Source organism: Marmota flaviventris, chromosome 5 (genome assembly GCF_047511675.1).
Source record: "Marmota flaviventris isolate mMarFla1 chromosome 5, mMarFla1.hap1, whole genome shotgun sequence".
Classification (NCBI taxonomy): Eukaryota; Metazoa; Chordata; class Mammalia; order Rodentia; family Sciuridae; genus Marmota; species Marmota flaviventris.
In genome coordinates, this window is record NC_092502.1 from 70,441,337 (window position 1) to 70,460,205 (window position 18,869).

Here is an 18,869-nt window from a genome sequence, read left to right on the forward strand (position 1 = left end):
CTGATAAGTCATCTTTTAAGCAAGGTTATGAAGTAGTCTGTTCAGGGAGGCATGGGGTAGAGGACCATGAGATTGAAGGTGGGAAGCCCAACAGTGAAAGCAGGTGCACAAAAGGCTATAGGGATAAAGATAAATATATAAGACTCAGATACAAAGAGGAGAAAGAACAAGGTGATCGATTAAGGGTGGGGTGAAGGAAATGGAGATAAGCCAGGATACTTCCCTATCTTCTGGTTTGACAGCCTTGGTAGCTAGAATGCAAGTATAATAGGAAAAACAAGACAAGGAGTATTGGGGAATGAATAGTGTGTATGGAATGCCCAGGTAAAGCACAACATGGAGCTAAATATATTGGTCTGAAGTTCACAGGGAGAACTCAGGCTAGTGCTTCATATTTGAGTGGAATGAAATCCAAGAGTATGGAAGGAGATAACCTTGGGAGAAGATTCAGTGTAAGACAAGCCCTAAGCACATCAACATTTATTTAAGGAAGAAGGATTCACCAAAACAGAAAGAGCAGTCAGAAACAGATCTGGGAGAAGTTTTCAAGAAGGATCCATGTCTAAAAAATCTCTACTACAAAATAGCAGCAGTAGATATCACTACTATCTGCACTACTGCATGAAGCTAACTTTTTGGAGACACTAGGTGGAATAAGTTTGGAGAACTAGAAAATAGGTTGTTGGCTGAAGAGAGAAAGCCAGATTTATTATCCATGCAAACTGGATAAGGAACAAGAGTTTAAATCAGAGAGTTAATACTCACTAGAAATGGAAGTTTAAAAAATACCTATGCCCAGGCCCCACTCCAGGGACTACATTAAACATGAGGAAATACCAGGTCTCCACCACTAGGCAAACTGGCTGAAGTCACACCAATACCATCAAGATGAACTTTCCTAGCATATGTGAGGCCCTGCATTAGATCACCAGCACTGTGCAAAGATAAATAAAGGATAAGATAGGTATGCAATAGATGATTTGATTTATGACCTTGTTTTCCAAATTAGGTCTTGAAGCCTAGGCTAATTCCCTTTTTATTAGAGGTGATCTTAACACATTCAAAGAGTTTTAAACTTTAAACCACATTTTTGTCACTCCTTTTCTATAGGAAAGAGTGAAGGTGAAGGAACTAGCCTGTTGGAAAATGACAAATCACTAAAGGTGAATTAAAAGTGCAGCGTTAATCAGAGCCCTTCACCCCAGTACAGGGTCCACTGGGAAGACGTCACGACCAGCCATACTTCTCCGTAGAAATTCTTCTTGTTAGTCAGAGAACAAGATGTTCAAAGTTGTTTTCCTACAGGCTTGTTTGCCTCTTCCTGGGTTTACAATGTGGTCCAAAGGTCTTCAACAGTGGGATACAATCATGTATACCAAATACTCCTCTCTGCTTGGCATGAAACTATCATATGACCAGCTTTTCTTCTACAACCTAACTCTAACTAAGATGGTCCCCCTTGTGCCCTAGTTTTGAGATCAGCAGGAGGATTTGGCCAGAATCTACACAAAAAGATGGAAACTGAAGTTCCAAGTCCTAAAGTTTCTTACCTCTGGTTAGGAGAGGGCACCATTGGCTGTCCAACTCTCTTCTTTGGTCTGGTTAGATGAGGTGATGGGATTTCCCCCTTGAGAGCAGGGACTGAAGAAAGCAAACTGGCCTATAAAAGGGCAAGTCAGCACACTGTAGCCACAATAGATTTAAGGGGTCTTACAACATCAATAATTTTATTGATGGTGGAATTTTGTTAACACTGAATACTATTTGAAATAAGTGAGTCTGGAAACCTTAATGATATATTTTATTCCTTGAAAGAGCTGTTACTCTCATGTAGTTTGACCTGTATTTTAGCAGGATGTTTCTTAATGACTTGAAGGACTACTATGGATGTGCAAGGTTTTCTTCTACCTTCACTAAAATCTCCAAAATCAATACTCATCCCCAGAATAGCAGGCTTTTTTCCCCCACCTCAGAACCAAACCTCAGTACTATAAACATTTTAATGGTTTCCAGTATTCGCAGACCGTATAATCTCATTCACAAGAAAAAGGAGAAAATTTATGTTAGAACTAGAGGACTCAAATTTTGAGTTTCATTTAAGTTTAGTTTCATTTTCAGATGATGAAAGTGAAGCCCAGAAAGGTGAAATGACATGCCTAAAGTCATAGTGCTTCAAGTGGCAGAAATGAAAATAGAATTTAGGCTTCTGACCCTTGTTCCACCATACCCATACTGCTTCCCCCCATATCCCTTGTATATTTTGAAAGTAATCAAGTTCTTACCTGAGCTAGGTTTTATCCAATGTTCAGGTTGGTAAATAGCAGTAAAGGAATGCCAGGAAGAGGCAGGCAGAGGAAGAATAGATTATAGCAGGCGAAATGGGGTTGGGAGTTGGCAACCAGGATCCAAATAGAAAGAAAGGAAGGCAGGGCTGATAAAAGAGTAGTAGTTCCTAAGGAACTACATTCACTGTACAACTCCTGTTTCTTCCTAATTCTCCTAGGGTTTTCTCCCTACTTTTCTCTTTATGGGTTCTAATTCCCGAATAGAGATAACATTTCTCCTTTTGTTGTTTTCTAGGTGCAGATTTAAGGATTCTTCCAGACAATTCAAATATATTATAGATAGTTACAATAGAACCAAACTCACCTTTTTGTCCCACTGAATAATTTACTTAATATTATCTCTCACTAGCATATATTTCATCAAGAGTAGTTTCATGGGCTGGGGTTGTAAATCAGTGGCAGAGCGCTTGCCTAGCATGTTTGAGGCACTGGGTTCGATTCTCAGCACCACATAAAAAAATAATAAAAGATATTGTGTCCATTACAACCAAAAATATTTAAGAGTAGTTTCATTCATTTCATTGTTTTAGGTGATTAATTTTGTTATTGATAAGTGGAAAGTGCAAGATATGTAGGTGATCCAAGGGGTCTCCCCCTCCCTCCAGGATCAGGGGGCCTCCTGATAATATTTGATGTGATTATCAACTACTACAAAAGCAGTAACTATGATACAAGTGATAACTTTCAAAATTCATTAAAAAAGAAGTAAGGGTTGGGGTTGGGGCTCAGTGGTACAGCATTTGCCTAGCATGTGTGAGCCACTGGGTTCTATTAGCACCACATATGAATAAATGAATAAAACAAAATGTCTGTTGACAACTAATACACACACACACACACACACACACACACACAGAGAAATAACTTTAGTAATCATTCTCTTACATAAGATGAAACGGAAGACAAAAGAACAGGTTATGTCTAACACGGAACAAACATGGTATATCTGACCTGGTGCTGGCTTTAGGACCTAGGCAGTGATTAAGAATTTCTATTATGAGAGTAGAAAGGTGCTGCTTGTATAGTTTGCCCCTAGTTACTCCTCTTTTTTTTTTTTTTTTTGTGCATTCTCTCTTGCTTTCTCTATCCACCCCAAACATTTTCTTATTTTTTTTTTTTATAATGCTTATACATAAGACGAGATTCAACTACATTAAAACACAGATTGATGACTATACTTTTCGGTGAGATCATTTTTCCTTCTCTATTGCATCAGATTCTTGGCATAACTTTTGGTTTGCCCAACTCATTCCAGTGTTTCTGTGTTTAGTTTGTTAAACATACTGACTTTTCATACTTGGGTCCATGGAACTAAGCTCAGAACAAGTCACATATTTATAAACATTACTTAGTTGATTCAACAATACAACAAAGTAACAGGAGTTGTCGCAACCCAAATAAAATTAAAACACCCATAACCAATTACATCTTTTAGATTAAAAAAAGTTAGGAAGCACAAAAGGAACCTGAAGTTGATGATATGGGTGTGATTTGTTCATTGTTAACTGATTTAAATCCACAAGTTCCTATTTACATACTCATGATCTATAAAAAAGAGTGAAACTTTATCAGTGGCCTATGTGCTAAATTCAGACAAGATACAGTGCCAGGGTTTCTCACATGTAAAATGATGTGGAAGACAACAAGGGAACAGGAATATTAAACACAATAAACAGATAACAAGTCTTAACAGTGCTTTTTCAAGGGAGTGGAAAATGTGAGAAACATGGTACATAATATTAACAATCTGGTTCAGTATGATTGTGGATTGGGCAGTACCTCCATGACCACTGAAAGGATCACACCCCACTTCTAAACACTGTTCATCTTTTTATTGAATATTCTGGTAAATATTTCACATTAATACAGGCTACATTTAGTAGAGCCATTATATGACAAGAAATTTACTCAACTTTTTCCTTTCCAGTATGTAAACAATTATACATGTATTTACCACCCTAAAAGATTGAAACATGTAATCATCTAATTCTCTTCTGCATACAAGTAGCATTCGGTATGTTTAGCCAAAAGCACTAAGTTCATCTGATCTTAAGTTGAAAATGGCTAAACTAACCAGAGAACATAATCAGGTGGATAGGAAATCAATTTGTTCTTATACAATGGGAAATCAAATTTCCATTGCTAAAGCCTCAGAGAAAATTTCTTAGTTAGGCACATTTAAAAAAGAAAAAAAAAAAAAAAAAAAAAAAAGTTCCCCAGGGTTCTTCCAAGGTCATAGATTTCTCAAACAAGGCTAAAGAGTAAAGACCTTCTAACTTAGTTGACATATTTGAGATGCATGTTTCCAATATGAGGTGCCCACGTGCCAGGCCAAATCTGAAAAGGGGGAGGAAAAATTGGAATTTCTAATTAGGAATCTTTAGACATTTACAAAATGAATATAAAAATGCAATGGCAATTCACTGTTTTTGCCTAGGAAGAATACACATACATGAAATAAAATGTTTGGTTGCATCATCTTGATATTGAAAAAACTTAATTCAGGTCAAGGTGGTCAGTCATGACTTTTGACTCAGAACTTGTATTATGCACAGTATTGAGTGACATGACAAATCTGAAAAATGAAAGAGCATTAAGCCCATTTTACCTGTTGGGCATCAGTGCATTCTGTTGAATTTTGGATAACTTTTATCATAGGGTTCCAAGCAGGATCTGGGTTGTGAAGCCCATTAAACAATGGACCTCCAGGAACATCAGCAAGCTGAGGATGAGAGGGTATTATGGTGCCTCCATACATGGAAATTGGTAGACCCTAAAACAGCAGGAAAAAAAAAGGTTCACTTGCAAAATGATTACACATAATGATTCTATAATACCAGTTTAGACCTCTCTAATTTCCCTTCAGAAAACACCAGAGGATTCTGTAAGCAGAGTGTGGTACAGTACTGACAAACCAAAAAGTGTTTATCTGCATCTGCAACATTTTTCAATAAGAAATAAAAAACTAAATATGATATCATCAGGAAATTTCCTGTATTATGTTTGAAAACATAATACCCTACACTTTCTCCTATCTTAGTTTCATGAATAGTGTACTAAGAAGAAAAGGGTAAAGCTATGTGAATGTTTATAGCAATAATTTGGCTTTATAGCAGCCAGAAAGCTGTCAGAGCAAACAAGAAAGCATTGAAGATCACAGCCAGCTTTTTAAAGATATGGGGAGGCCTCCCTCAAAGTTGTGGTAGAACACAAAAACAGAAAAACTCAAACACCTAAGGTGTAGACATTATGACCCACTACTGAAACTGAACAAAAGAACTGGCAGGGATGCAAACAAAGGGAGACTTATTTCAATACACACTACTCCTTAACATGTAACTACATTGACTGGCAAAGTACCAAACAAATTACAATGATGTTTATCAACTCACTTTAGAAAAATCCACAAAACCGCTTGCCATAGGCTGGTGAAAAATGTTAGAGGGGGCTACCATTCCAGAATCATCTCTCTCCATTGGTTGGTGCTGGGAGAATGTGCTTGGGTCTGATAATTGTTGATGCATTGGATGGTTCCCTATCACAGACTGCGACCAACCTGATAAGCCTTCTGGAAAGAAGAATTGAAAAGAGGGTATGATATTTATTTGCATAAAACAATAAAATATTATCACTTTATTCTTTCTTCAATACCAAAATAAATTCCTCTCAAGAGTTTAGGGAACATTCATCACTGTCTTGCAAGCCAAAAAACAAACAAACAAACAAAAACAAGTTCCCAGAATACCAGAAGAAGTCCTCTGAATACCCCAAACATCTTATACTCTCTGAAATACCTGAAATAATTATCCCATTCTACCCTGGAAAGCTTAAGCAGGAAAGCAAGCATGCTTTGAATATTTATTTTTTTATTATTATTTTTTAAAAATATTTTTTAGTTGTAGTTAGACACAATACCTTCATTTTTATTTATTTTTATGTGGTGCTGAGGGTTGAACCCAGGGTCTTGCACATGCTAGGTGAGTGCCCTACCACTGAGCCACAACCTCAGCCCCGAATCTTTATTTTTGATCAAATATATATGTCACCCAACTAACATTCCAGACTTTGAAACTAGACTGAATTCTTTAAAGGTACAAACACCCAACCCTGTTTGTTAAGCACAGGAACTAAGTTCTTTTATTTTTAAAGGAACTGAGTTTTAATGACAAACTTACACAACTTACTTAAGCTATCCCTGCAGAGAAAGAAAGAAAGATACCTGACACAGCATTGACACCAAATGACCAGATTCCACTGTGTCCAACAGGAGCGACAAAACTGGTTCCCACAGGAGCTTGAGCAACAGACCCTCCTTGCCGTATTCGAGCCAGTCTCTCTGTTCCAATTGGGGGAGGTATCTTTCGATCTTGACTGGCACTGCCTCCTTTTGGTTGGCCCAATGTTGGTGGGGCAGAAGTGGCTGAAAGAGGTGAAGATGATCCCGAAGAAACAGATGGAATAGGAGAGTCACCTGGTGGCAAAATATTTCTCTATTGTTTTATTACATATAAAAACTATAGAAATATGAGAAACCTTGTTGGAAAGATCTATTCCACAACATAGGTCTGTAAAGAAAAATTTCAATTTATGAGATCATTCAAATGAGAATAGATAATTTCAAAACATTATCCTGGACTATTTTTGCCTGTAATAAAAGTAAACAAATAGCCTAAAAAAATTTCCTAGTTGAATTAAACAAGGGTAGGAAGGAAAAAGTACTCATTTATTCTAGTTCTAAATAATCTAGTTCTAAATAAAACAGTTACTTTTAAAATTAACTCAAATATGGCAATGTTTGTACAGTATCTAGATTATTATCTGAAAAACACTTCCTTACTTTTAGTTCTTTCTCTTTTTCCCTTTCAATAGCCCTTTTACCCTTTCAATTGCCCTTTTATTCCATAAGAAAGAAAGGTTGAATGTTAGCAAAGCACTGTAGTAAACTGATTGGCAGTTTTCTTTCTTAATTGGGCTCAGGTACTTTGGTTAGTTTTCCTTGTCAAAAAGGCCAATGTTAATTACTTCACAATTCTCACTAAAGAAAGGAAATCAAATACTGTTAAATTCTAAATACATAATCTGTTCTAAATATTGAAATAAGCAATTCAGAACAAAGGAATACTTATAATGGGCAATGATACATCCATAAAAATGTAAAAATAAATGAGAAATCATAAATAATCATAAATGAGATATCATATCAAGTTGACCATATGCATAAATCAGTTTCAAGATTTGAGAAATTATTTTACTGCCCCCACCCCCAATCATTTTGTTATTTCTTTTTTCATTCAATACTGGGATTGAGCCTAGGGCTGCTCTACTGCTGAGCTGCACTCCCAACCCTTTTTATTTTTTAAATTTATTTTTGTGGTATTGGGAATTGAATCCAGGGACATACTACCATGAGCTAACAACCAGCCTTTTTTATTTTTTGAGACAGGGTCTTGTTTTTTTTTTTTTTTTTTTTTAATATTTATTTTTCAGTTTTTGGCTGACACAACATCTTTGTTTGTATGTGGTGCTGAGGATCGAACCCGGGCCGCACGCATGCCAGGCGAGCGCGCTACCGCTTGAGCCACATCCCCAGCCCAGAGACAGGGTCTTGTTAAATTGCCCAGGCTGACCCTGAACTCAAGATTCTCCTGAGTTTCTGGGATTATACGCATGGACCACTGTACCTGGCTTTGTATTACCTCTTCTTAAATAACAATAGATAGCTTGACCCTTCTCAAGTTTTGAATCCTATAAAATGCCTGTCAATTTTTTGATGTGACTACAATACAAACTTTGGGTATCTGCATACTGTTTATTTTACTAAATTTATAACATAATATTTCCTGAAATAAATGGCTTAATAACTTAATTAAGACTCTTTGGAAAGAGTTCCTCCATGATTCCTACATGAATTTGAGGTGCTTGTCCATGGATGGGGTGAAAAATGTTGTCTGTTGAAACTAGGAGTCCCAACAGGAGCTGGCCCTTGCAGGAAAACCCTTGTTCCTGGTATGCCGGAAAAACTTGTCAGAGGAGCAGAGGAGGAAGATGGGGAGCTGCCTGATGGGTCAATGGATGGTAACCCTGAAATAAAACAGGTACGAGATATCCAATTAGCTAAGGCTTTAAAATGTGAAGTCCAAGGTTCCTTAATTTTTTAAAGAAGAAAGCATGTGGTTTATTTTTGTAGATTACAGCAAAAAGAATCCACTTATGTGATACTATACGGCCAAACCTAAATTTTCTTACCATCAGAAGAAAATCATCTAACATATAAATATAGAAAATTTAAGAATGGAAGTCACCTAAACTAATGTTCTGGATAAATCTTAAAGTTTTTATTAATATCTGCATTCTCTCTTGTGGAAAACCTGAAAGCAACAGCTTTTTAAAAAATTATAGTTATTTCCTATAGAAAATGAATAACAAAACCTACCAATTTTCCTTCCTCACAAGGAGGAAAAGCATACCACTAACCTAAGGGTAATTTTGGTATTCTATTAAACAAAATCAATAATTGTAAACTATACCAAAGTTTCTATCTACTTTGGATAAATTTGAACTTAGCAGCCTTCGTAAATTCCATTGATTGTGGAATTTATTAGGGAAAAGGGACAAAGATCTAAGAAAGGATTACAGGTATATTCACTGTAGGAAAATGAAAATTTGTCAAAACTTCTCTCAGGAAAGTCTGATTTTCAAACAATTTAATTTCCTATCATTAAAAAAACAATGTTTAGATGTAATTCACATATCATATAATTCACCCATTTGAAGTATAAAATTCAATTGATTTTAGTATAGCAATTCACAGGGCTGTACAGCCACCTCCATAATCAATTTTAGAATATTTCTGTATCCCTTAAAGGAAATTCCATACCCATTACCTATCACCAGATCCTCTCATTCCCGTATCCCCACTTCTTTTTTGTTTAGGTTGTTGTTGTTGTTGCAGTTTTGGGGATTGAACCCAAGGCTATTCTACCACTGAGCTACATTCGTAGTCCTTTTCATCTTGAGACAGGATCTTACTAAATTGCCCAGGCTGATCTTGAACTTGCAATCCCCCTGTTTCAGCATCCTGTGCCTCTGGGATTACAGGTGTATAAATTATAGTTATTTCTTTTTGATGAACCCTGAAACTTTTTTTTACCAAAAGAGCTGACCCATCCTACATTCCTGCCAGCAGCCATCATGATTTTAATTTCTTCACACCATTCCCCATCTTCTTAAAGTATTACTACTTCTTACTAAGAGGGTAAACCAATGGAAGAAGACATGAATAAAAGCAACCCATACAGGCTGTTAAGAATTGAGGTCAAGTAGGGGATGGTGGTGCACACTGGAATCCCAGTAACTCAGGTGGCTGAGGCAAGAGTATCAAAAATTGGAGGTTAGCCTCAGCAACTTAGCAAGACCCTGTCTCAAAATAAAAAAAATTTAAAAAGGGCTGGGAATATAGTTCAGTGGTGCCCCTGGATTAAATCCTTAATACTAAAAACAAACAAACAAAGAACAAAGAATATGAGGTCAAGCTTATTAATCCTGGGCCCCAGAAGGAGGGTCAAAGATGAATACTTCCTTTATTTATTTAAAAATATTTTTAGTTGTACATGGACACAACACCTTTATCTATCTATGTATCTATCTTTCTACCTATCTATGTGGCGCTGAGGATCAAACCCAGTGCCTCACACATGCTAGGCAAGTGCTCTACTTCTGAGCAACAACACCAGTCCTATTTATTTATTTTTTGAGAAGGGGGTTTCACTATGCTGTCCCAGGCTCACCTCATACTCCTAATCCTCCCACCTCAGTCTCCTATGTATCTAGGATTACAGGTGTGCACCACCATGCCAAGTTTAAGCATACTATTTTCTATCACAATCGAGCACTGACAATGAGCAATTTTTTCAACCTGTGGCTTTTGAAGATCTTTACTAGTTTCCCAAAATGAACAGTTACAACTGATGTCTATTTATAGAAAAAAAGAAAAAAGGAGATCATAGATGGTCTTGGGGAGACTTATGTATCTGCTTCAAAGACAAGAAACAATTACTTGAGGGGATGCAGGGTTGGAAAGATAACAGAATGAATCAGACATTATTACCCTATATTACATATATAACTGTATGACTGATGGGATTTTACATTATGTACAATCAGAAGAATGAGAAATTATACTCCATTATACATGATGTATCAAAGTGCATTTGTACTGTCATATATAATTTATTTAAACAAATAAAATAACATTAAGAGAAAAAAAAGAAATAAAATAGAAACAACTGTTTTCCTGAAAAGACAAGTAAATGAAACATATCTGAAATGAAAATTAAGGCTATGCCATATCCATAACTCACAAATTTTTTAAAAATATTTTTTTAGGTGTTGATGGACCTTTATTTTATTTATTTATATGTGGTGCTGAGACTCGAACTCAGTGCCTCACACCTGCTAGGCACGTGCTATACCACTGAGCTACAACCCCAGCCCCATAACTCACAATTCTAAACAACACAGATTAGTAGTTTAGCAAAAAGGTAACATGCATGTTAGGGTAGTTGGAAGAGATATACTAAGTGAAAATAGTGTTCCTTACCCCAATCTGGGTCAGCTACCATTTTTAATTTGGTTTTTGTACAGCATAGATTAGGTTAAATTTGGCTCTTAAACTTTGAAAAATAGATTTTGTTATTCCAAACATCGCTAAGCCAACAATGGATTCAAATCTATCTGCATCTTTCTTACAATGCTAAGAAACTGTTTCTTTTAAAAATATAAGAGCCCATAAATGACTAGATGGATCTCTTCAAACAGCTGCATCTAATATAAATAATATATAGTACCATTAAATAATATAAATTGTAGGCTGGTATCTAAACACTTTTGTAACTCTAATTTTTAAAATCTAATACAATCACTGTGATTTTTAAAGTCTACACATCTGGAATCCTTGATGTATACCATGAATCATTTTTATTTACATAATCTGACACCAATTCTAAGAAAATAAGCTGATACAAGGTATTACCTCCTACTCTGATTGAAAGATCTAGCTTATTATATGTGATTTACCTATAGCTACTTTTTTGTCCATTTACTCAGATCTCTACTGTTTATTACACAAGGTCACACAATATTACGTACAAAAATTATTATCTTGGAATAAGAGGTTAGGCTCTAAGAGCCTGCAACTTAAGTTCTAGGAATACTTAATAATAACTTACCAACTGGACTAGTAGAAACTCGCTGGGAAGGTGGTCTGAAGCCAGGTGCCTTGGAGTTGTCAGGGTGCACATTTTCCAAGTGTCCAAGTACAGAGTTACCCAGGAATGCTGACTGAACAGTGAAAGAGGCATCTGTAGCAACTCGTGAGGACAGAGGACCATCTCCCCAACCCTGGTTAGGTGGTACCTGACTGCTGTCAAAAAGGCTACTGAAGTGATTAAAAAGTGTAGCTGGGCCAAATGTAGGTTGCAAAGATTTGTTTGCTGAACTTATGTGCATCTGAGAACCATTCATAATGTTCACAGTTGAAGAAAGTTGCACTGCAGCTGGTGGGCCTTGAGGTGTTGTTAAAGGAACTGGATTTGTAACAAAAATAGACTGGGGATCCTGGTGTATGGCTGCATTTGGTACCACTGAGTAAAAAGAACCTCTGGGCTGTGTTCGATGAGAAACTCGAGGTGCTGGTACAGCTAACTGAGGTAAATTACTGGTATCCTGATTATCAGCAGCAACCAATCTGGGTGACGCCAAAGTCAATGGAGGAGGTTCTGTGTTAGAGGCAAAAGGCATTGACATAGGACTTATATCAGACACATTGGATGGTTGTGCCTCCTCCTGTGTGTTATTGGAGGGAGGAGTGGGACTACTAGATGGGTGAGTTTCTGCAGCTCCTGGGGTATTGCTGGCAGAGCTACTGCAACTATTTGCAGTTGGCGATGGGGTACATAGGTTTGTCATGGGTTGGTCTGGTGTGGACATTTTTTCTTTGGGAGGTGGCATGGCAGAGAAAGACTCCATCTTTTGTGAAGAAAGCTGTGCTTGAGGAGTAGTTGCAGGCAGAAATGTAGTGGGAACTTGCCCACTTGTGATAGGTGCAGAGGAGACAGAAGGCAGGGAACTACAAGTGCTTGTCACAGAAGAAATCACTGTTGCTGGAGGACTCGTTTTAGGCACACAGGCAAACAACTGCTTTCTGACTGATGAAGGAGTTCGGGCATTAGTCACACATAGTTGCTGACTGGCAGCAACTACAGAAGAGACAGTGATAGGACAACTAGCAGTTGCTAGTCCAGGAGACTCTGATGGTAAAACAGTCCCATTCTGGTTTGGTAGACGGGTTGTATTGTTATGCTTTGGAGAGCTATTTGTATTGCCAGGATTCACAGGTCTCACTGGAAATGGTCCCCAAGTGTTAGGAGAAGGTGAGAAGGTTCCTCCAAACTGGGCCATAGGTAGGCGAGGATGCCGAATCTGTTGCATAGTTTGAGCAGCCAGCAGGGCAAAATGAGGGTGGGGATAAGCTAAAGGAAGAGAAACTGGGAAAGAAGAACGTACATTTGTTGGTACGTTCTTATTAAGTTTATTAGTGGGCTGGAACGTAGATAATGTTGTTGCCTGTGAAGTTACAAGAGTTGGAGCACCCAAGGGAAATGCATTTTTGCTGGAAGCTGCTGTGGTGCCTACTCCAGATGAGAAGTTTGCATGAATGGATTTGGTGCTGGTAGGGGTTCTGATGTGATTTTTAGGAATTAAGTCTTCCAGTTCCTTAGCGGGATCTTGTATAAGTGCATTGATAAGCTGAACTGCATATCTTGTTGATTCTGTACCACCCCTGGGGAAAAAAACAAACAAAAACAAGACCAAAAGCATGAAAAAACAAACAAAACACATGTATTCTTAACCATCAAATAAAATCCTTAATTGTATTATACCTAAAAAAAGCTTGCTTTTTATAAAATTATACCCAGAAGTAGTAATATAAATTCTTCACAATTACCTTATTGTTATCATTCTCTCGCCATTCTTATCTTTTTGTTTATCCACATCGATGTGGGCACCAGTAACATCTTGTATTGCAGTGATGTTGCATCCTCCTCTTCCCATTATTCTGGACACCACTGAGGCTGGAACAGATAACTTCTTTGACCTATAAAATGAGAACTATTCATGAGCTTATGAAATTAGATGTCTTTATTAAAAAAAGATGTCTCAGCAATAAGTTGATGGACATTTATAGAATATTTCTTAAATCTAAAAATATATTATTGTAATTTTTTATCTTAGAAATGGATCTCTCATCATATTGAATTTAATTTAGGCAAGTTAAAACTTACATTGCCATTTAAAACAAATTATATTTAACTCACTCAATCCAAGCATTCAAATCTGCTCAAAATATCACTTATATCAACTAAACTGCAAGTACCATGTATTGACTCTATCTAAAATAAAATAATGCATACCTACTGAATAATGTTAGCTTATTCATTTTAAATCAAAATCAACAACTCATATATACATCAATAAAAAATAAAAGTCTTACATTTAATCTACATAAAGAGCAAATCATAGGTTATCCAAAAGAGTCAACATTTGGGATAAGCTAAAGGAAGAGAAACACACACACACACATATATATATATAAATACAAAACACAAATTTATGTATTGCTTCTGATTGTGCTTGAGCATATTCTGGATTTAGTATGGCACTATAGTTTACAATAATGGTCACATTCAAATTATTCATTAATTAACTAGGTAACTATCTGGCATGGAAAGGAGAACCTATATGATTTATGAGAGTTAAAAAGATGAGACTAATCCTACTTACCTTCGCACAACTTCTTTCCACCCTTCTTCTCTTTTTTGACCCCTTTTAGGACTAGTGAGATTCAGCTTTATGTTTGGAGAGCTTAATGGCAATGACACTGACTTATAACTTGTTGACAAGGAATTAGAATTTGCTTCACCTTCAAGTCTGAAGAGAGAAATATCAGGTTCAACAAAAGATAAGTGTTAAGGTAGAAACTCAAGAGATTACCCCTTTATAGACAAAGTTATGCTGAAATATTTGAATTTAAGTTCGGCACATCAAATAACCAAGTCAGAAAAATAGAAATGACCAAAGAATCATCATCTATTTTAATATAAAACTGGATTCAGAAGTCAAAAGTTAGACCAAATTCAATAAAAATGACAGTTAAATAAAATCAAGGCATGCTAACTAATATTATCAACTTCAAACTATAAATCTTAGCAAGCTCTCTGCCACTGAGCCACAACTCCGGCCCCTGTTTTATAATCTTAACTAGCACATGATTAAGAGGACACAGGTAAATTTTAGTTTTGGATATTAAAGACAAGTTAATATGGTAGATTTAAATTGTTAAACACAACTTGGATAACATACTTTGAATTCTTGTGCCAAGTCTGAAAAAGGAAAGATGAATGTAGAGTTAGCAAATCTGAAAAATTTACCGTGTTTGAGTTTTAGAAGCAGTAGTAATTATCTTCTCTTCTTGGGAATTGAGGAGCAGTGACGGGTACCTCCTATCACTACTGGAGTTCACATCAATAGTGAAATTTAACTCTTGGCTTTTACCACCACTACTACTTTCACTGTTGCAGTCTGTACTGTCCAAGTTATCCGAATCACTATTCCCACCTGCACCACCACCTCTAGGTTCTCCATTTATTTTATTTTTATCTGCCTTTTGTTGTGCTAAAGATATATGTTGTTCTGGCAGAATTAAATGTGCTGTGGGAGGGGTCTCTTTGGTTTTATTCTTCTTATTTTTCCGATTGGTACTGGGAGTTGTGACCACGTTGGCCCTTTTTTTCCCAAACACATTTGTGAATGTTGCAGATGTTGCAGAAATTCCAATTGTGGTGGTGGTGGTTGCACTAGGAGGTTCTATGGGAACTTCTTGCTCCACTGAAATTATAAAAAAAGGATAAAAATCACATTGAGAGTCACAGATCTGAAAACAAATTGTGACAAAATATACCAAATAATTCAGCCTTTTAGGTCATATTTTCATTCCACCAGTGTTCACTAATAAATAAAGAAATATTTGCTGCCATTCGAATATACAATATTATAATTGGATGTCTAGGTTGGTATAGAAAATATATACCCCATTAACATAATTAAGATATGAAATGTTAATCTCATGAACTAATCAAAACTACATAGTTTGAATTTAGGACATTTTTTAGATATTATTTTAGAAATAGAATTCAAGTAAAGCAAAATAATTTGCCTATTACAACCACAGCCATATAGCATCATAAACAACTCTGAGAATAATGAACTTCAGTTATACTGACATGCTTCCCTTTATAGTTTCAAGCCTAAATCTTAGCTAATAGAATTTATTCAGGAACTCTCTCTCTTTCTAGTTTTTAATCAGGGAAGTTAGAGGTAGAGAAGAACCTAAAGAAAAGCTGTTAAATCTCTTATTTTATTGCTTTTAATATGCACAGAATATTTTACACGGTGACTTAAATCACAACTGAACTTCTTCACGTTATGTGCTTGCTTTCTTTCTTCTGTTTCTCTATCAATTTACAATGTAAAACATTAAAATTATTTACTATAAAAGTCAATTATCAATTTCAGATTAATTTAATAAAAAATTTAACTAACATTGACTAGAAGCAAAAGATACTCATAATGAGTAATAAGAAAAATTTTCACTAATTCAAATCAGTCATTTCTTACCATCTTCATCGTTCTCCTCTTCATCCTCATCTTCTGCTAGTTCTGAATTCTCCTTAGGTTTGTTTTCCTCATCTTCTTCCTGTTTCCTTTTCTGCTCCTCTTTTTTCTTTTTTCTCTTTTCTTTTCTTTTCTCTCTTTTAGCTGCAAGAGCCTGCTTTCTGCTCTCTTCTCTTGACTACAAATAAAGCCAGTTTATCATTTTAACATTAACGTGATAATTTAAAGAATGAAGTGGCATTTTTGTTCATGATACACAGGCTTTCCATGGATGTGTTTCAAAATATTTATAAATGCAAAAGAAAAAAATAAATGGCAACATCAAAATTGAAAACTTTTGTGCTTCAAAAGAACCATCAAGAAATTAAAAGGTCTGGGCGTGGTAGTACACGCCTGTAATACCAGGGGCTTTTTGTAGGCTGAGGCAGGAGGATAGAGAGATCAAAGCCAGCCTAAGCAACTTAGTAAGGCTCTAAGGAACTCAGTGACACACTGTCTCTAAATAAAACATAAAAAAGGGCTGAAGGATGTGGTAAAGCGCCCCTGGGTTCAATCCCTGGTGCCAAAAGAAAAGAAAAGAAAAAAAAAATGGGTAAAAGGACAACCCACAAAATGGAAAAAAAAAATTATTTTCAAACTATTCTTATATGTAAGGTACACAAATCGAAAATATATGATGACATCTTATAGCCCACTAACGAAAAGAGAATCCAATTAAGAAACAGACTATTAAAACATCAAATTTTCACCATATTTAGGTTTTGCAAACATCTATTTTAAACACATATATCTTATATACTTTTTAATATATATATTACCCCCCCCCCGCCCGAAAAGAGCACAGTTAACAAACAGGTTGCCTAAGAACATAATGAAAGTCTGAAATAGAAAATACATTATTACCCCTATTTCTATGGAAATTATGCAAAAAAAAAAACTCATAAGAATATGTACATGAAGCCCAGTTCTTCTTGTGGTAATTCAGAAAAGCATTTCCCTTAAAACCATAATTTAGCATTCTGAGGCACAAATTGACTATTCTTTGAAATTTTTATTCATCTCAATCATGGGTGGGCAAAATATTGACTGTGACAAATCCAGTCTGCTGCCTGTTTTTATGTGGTATGAAAGGAAAGATTGTTTTTTACATTTTTAGATAGTTGAAAATCTTAACATTTCATGTGAAAATAATATAAAATTCAAACTTCAGTGCCCACAGTTGAAATTCTATTGGAATACAGCAACACTCATTTAAAAAAAATTTTTTTTAGTTGTTGATGGACCTATATTTTTTATTTCTTTATATGTGATAATCAAAATCAGTGCCTGACACATGTTAGGCAAGTACTCTAACTGAGCCACACCCCAGCTCCACCACACTCATTTACTTACCAATTGTTTATGGCTGGTTTCATGCTACAGTAGCAAAGTTGAGTTTTTATTACAGAAATCTTATGTACATTCTAAAATATTTACTATTTGGCATTTTATAGAAAAAGTTTACCAACCTCTGGTGTAAAAAAAAGTGGGGGGGTTGCAGACAACATGAAGAGATTGTATTTTCAGCTAAAAGTGATTTCATCACTTTTTTGGCATAAGAGCAATCTGACTATGTAGGGAATTGATCCAGGGATATAGTTACATAAAATGAAAAAGTTACAGATATGAATGGAACCTTAGGAGTCATCTAATTTCAAATTTCACTTTATTTGAAAATGAATATATGGTCTGGGGATGTAGCTCAGTGGTAGAGTAGTTGTCTAGCATATTTAAGAACCTGTGTTGGACTCCAAGCATGCACGCACATGCAAACACACACACACTTTATATATATATATATATATATATATATATATATATATATATATATATATATATGATTTATATATATAATTATATATAAATTATATATACATAAATTTAAAAATGAGTATAAATTATTTTCTGTCTTTAAACTATATAAGTTTATCAAGTTTACAAAAATTTATTTAATTTCCTATTGATAAAGATTTTAAGGTTTACACTTTCCCCCCAATAGCAAAATAACAATGAATATCCTTATATATCCATATCTTTGAACATGTATCTATTTACTTTAGCATACTGATTTTGATATGCAGCCATATCAATGTTTACAGCAGTACAATTCACAATAGCTAAACTGTGGAACCAACATAGATGCCCTTCAACAGATGAATGGATAAAGAAACTGGTATATATACACAATGGAATATTACTCAGCATTAAAAGAAAATAAAAATACAAAATTTTCAGGTAAATGAATGGAGTTGGAGAATATCATGCCAAGTAAGGTAAGCCAATTCCAAAAAACCAAAGGCCGAGTGTTTTCTCTGATAAGTGGATGCCGATCCATGATGGTGGTGGTGGTGGGTGGTCATGAAATGAATGGAGGAACTTTGGACTCGGCAAAGGGAAGGGAAGGGAAGGGAGGGGGCATGGGGTAGGAAAGATGGTGGAATGAGAAGAACTTCATTACCCTAGGTACATGTATGATTGTACCTAGGGTAATGAAGTTACCAGAGAAGTGAAAAGTTGTGTTCCATTTGTGTACAATGAATTGAAGTGCATTCTGCTGTCATGTATAACTAATTAGGACAAAGAAAAAAAAGAAAAGAAAAAACTTAGGCCACTCTTTTATTATGCAATTCTTTACTAATGAAGTTGAACAATCTTCATCTATTTAGTGCACATTTGTATTTCTTTTTCTGTAAATTGCCTATTCATGCAATCATCTTTTTTTCTCTCTCTTTTTTTGTTGTGGTATGGGAATTA

The 18,869-nt window shown here is 35.6% G+C and overlaps 1 protein-coding gene across 4 annotated transcripts in view; it reads right to left on the minus strand.

Annotated features, from left to right (window-relative positions):
• Ankhd1 (ankyrin repeat and KH domain containing 1) overlaps positions 1 to 18,869 on the minus strand; it is a 132,039-nt gene that overhangs the window by 1,354 nt on the left and 111,816 nt on the right. For 2 of the 4 annotated variants that reach the window (XM_027927954.3, XM_071612309.1), the window contains 10 exons: positions 16,080 to 16,254; positions 14,834 to 15,290; positions 14,187 to 14,333; positions 13,351 to 13,500; positions 11,573 to 13,185; positions 8,250 to 8,426; positions 6,565 to 6,816; positions 5,738 to 5,913; positions 4,954 to 5,118; positions 4,163 to 4,682 (listed from right to left, as the gene is read on the minus strand). In XM_027927954.3, the coding sequence (XP_027783755.1) occupies positions 4,623 to 4,682; positions 4,954 to 5,118; positions 5,738 to 5,913; positions 6,565 to 6,816; positions 8,250 to 8,426; positions 11,573 to 13,185; positions 13,351 to 13,500; positions 14,187 to 14,333; positions 14,834 to 15,290; positions 16,080 to 16,254 (3,372 nt within the window). In that variant the 3' untranslated portion in view covers positions 4,163 to 4,622. Of the gene's footprint in view, positions 1 to 1,550; positions 1,661 to 4,162; positions 4,683 to 4,953; positions 5,119 to 5,737; positions 5,914 to 6,564; positions 6,817 to 8,249; positions 8,427 to 11,572; positions 13,186 to 13,350; positions 13,501 to 14,186; positions 14,334 to 14,833; positions 15,291 to 16,079; positions 16,255 to 18,869 lie in introns of those variants that run through there. The other 2 variants (XM_071612308.1, XM_027927955.3) reach the window with 2 other exon arrangements.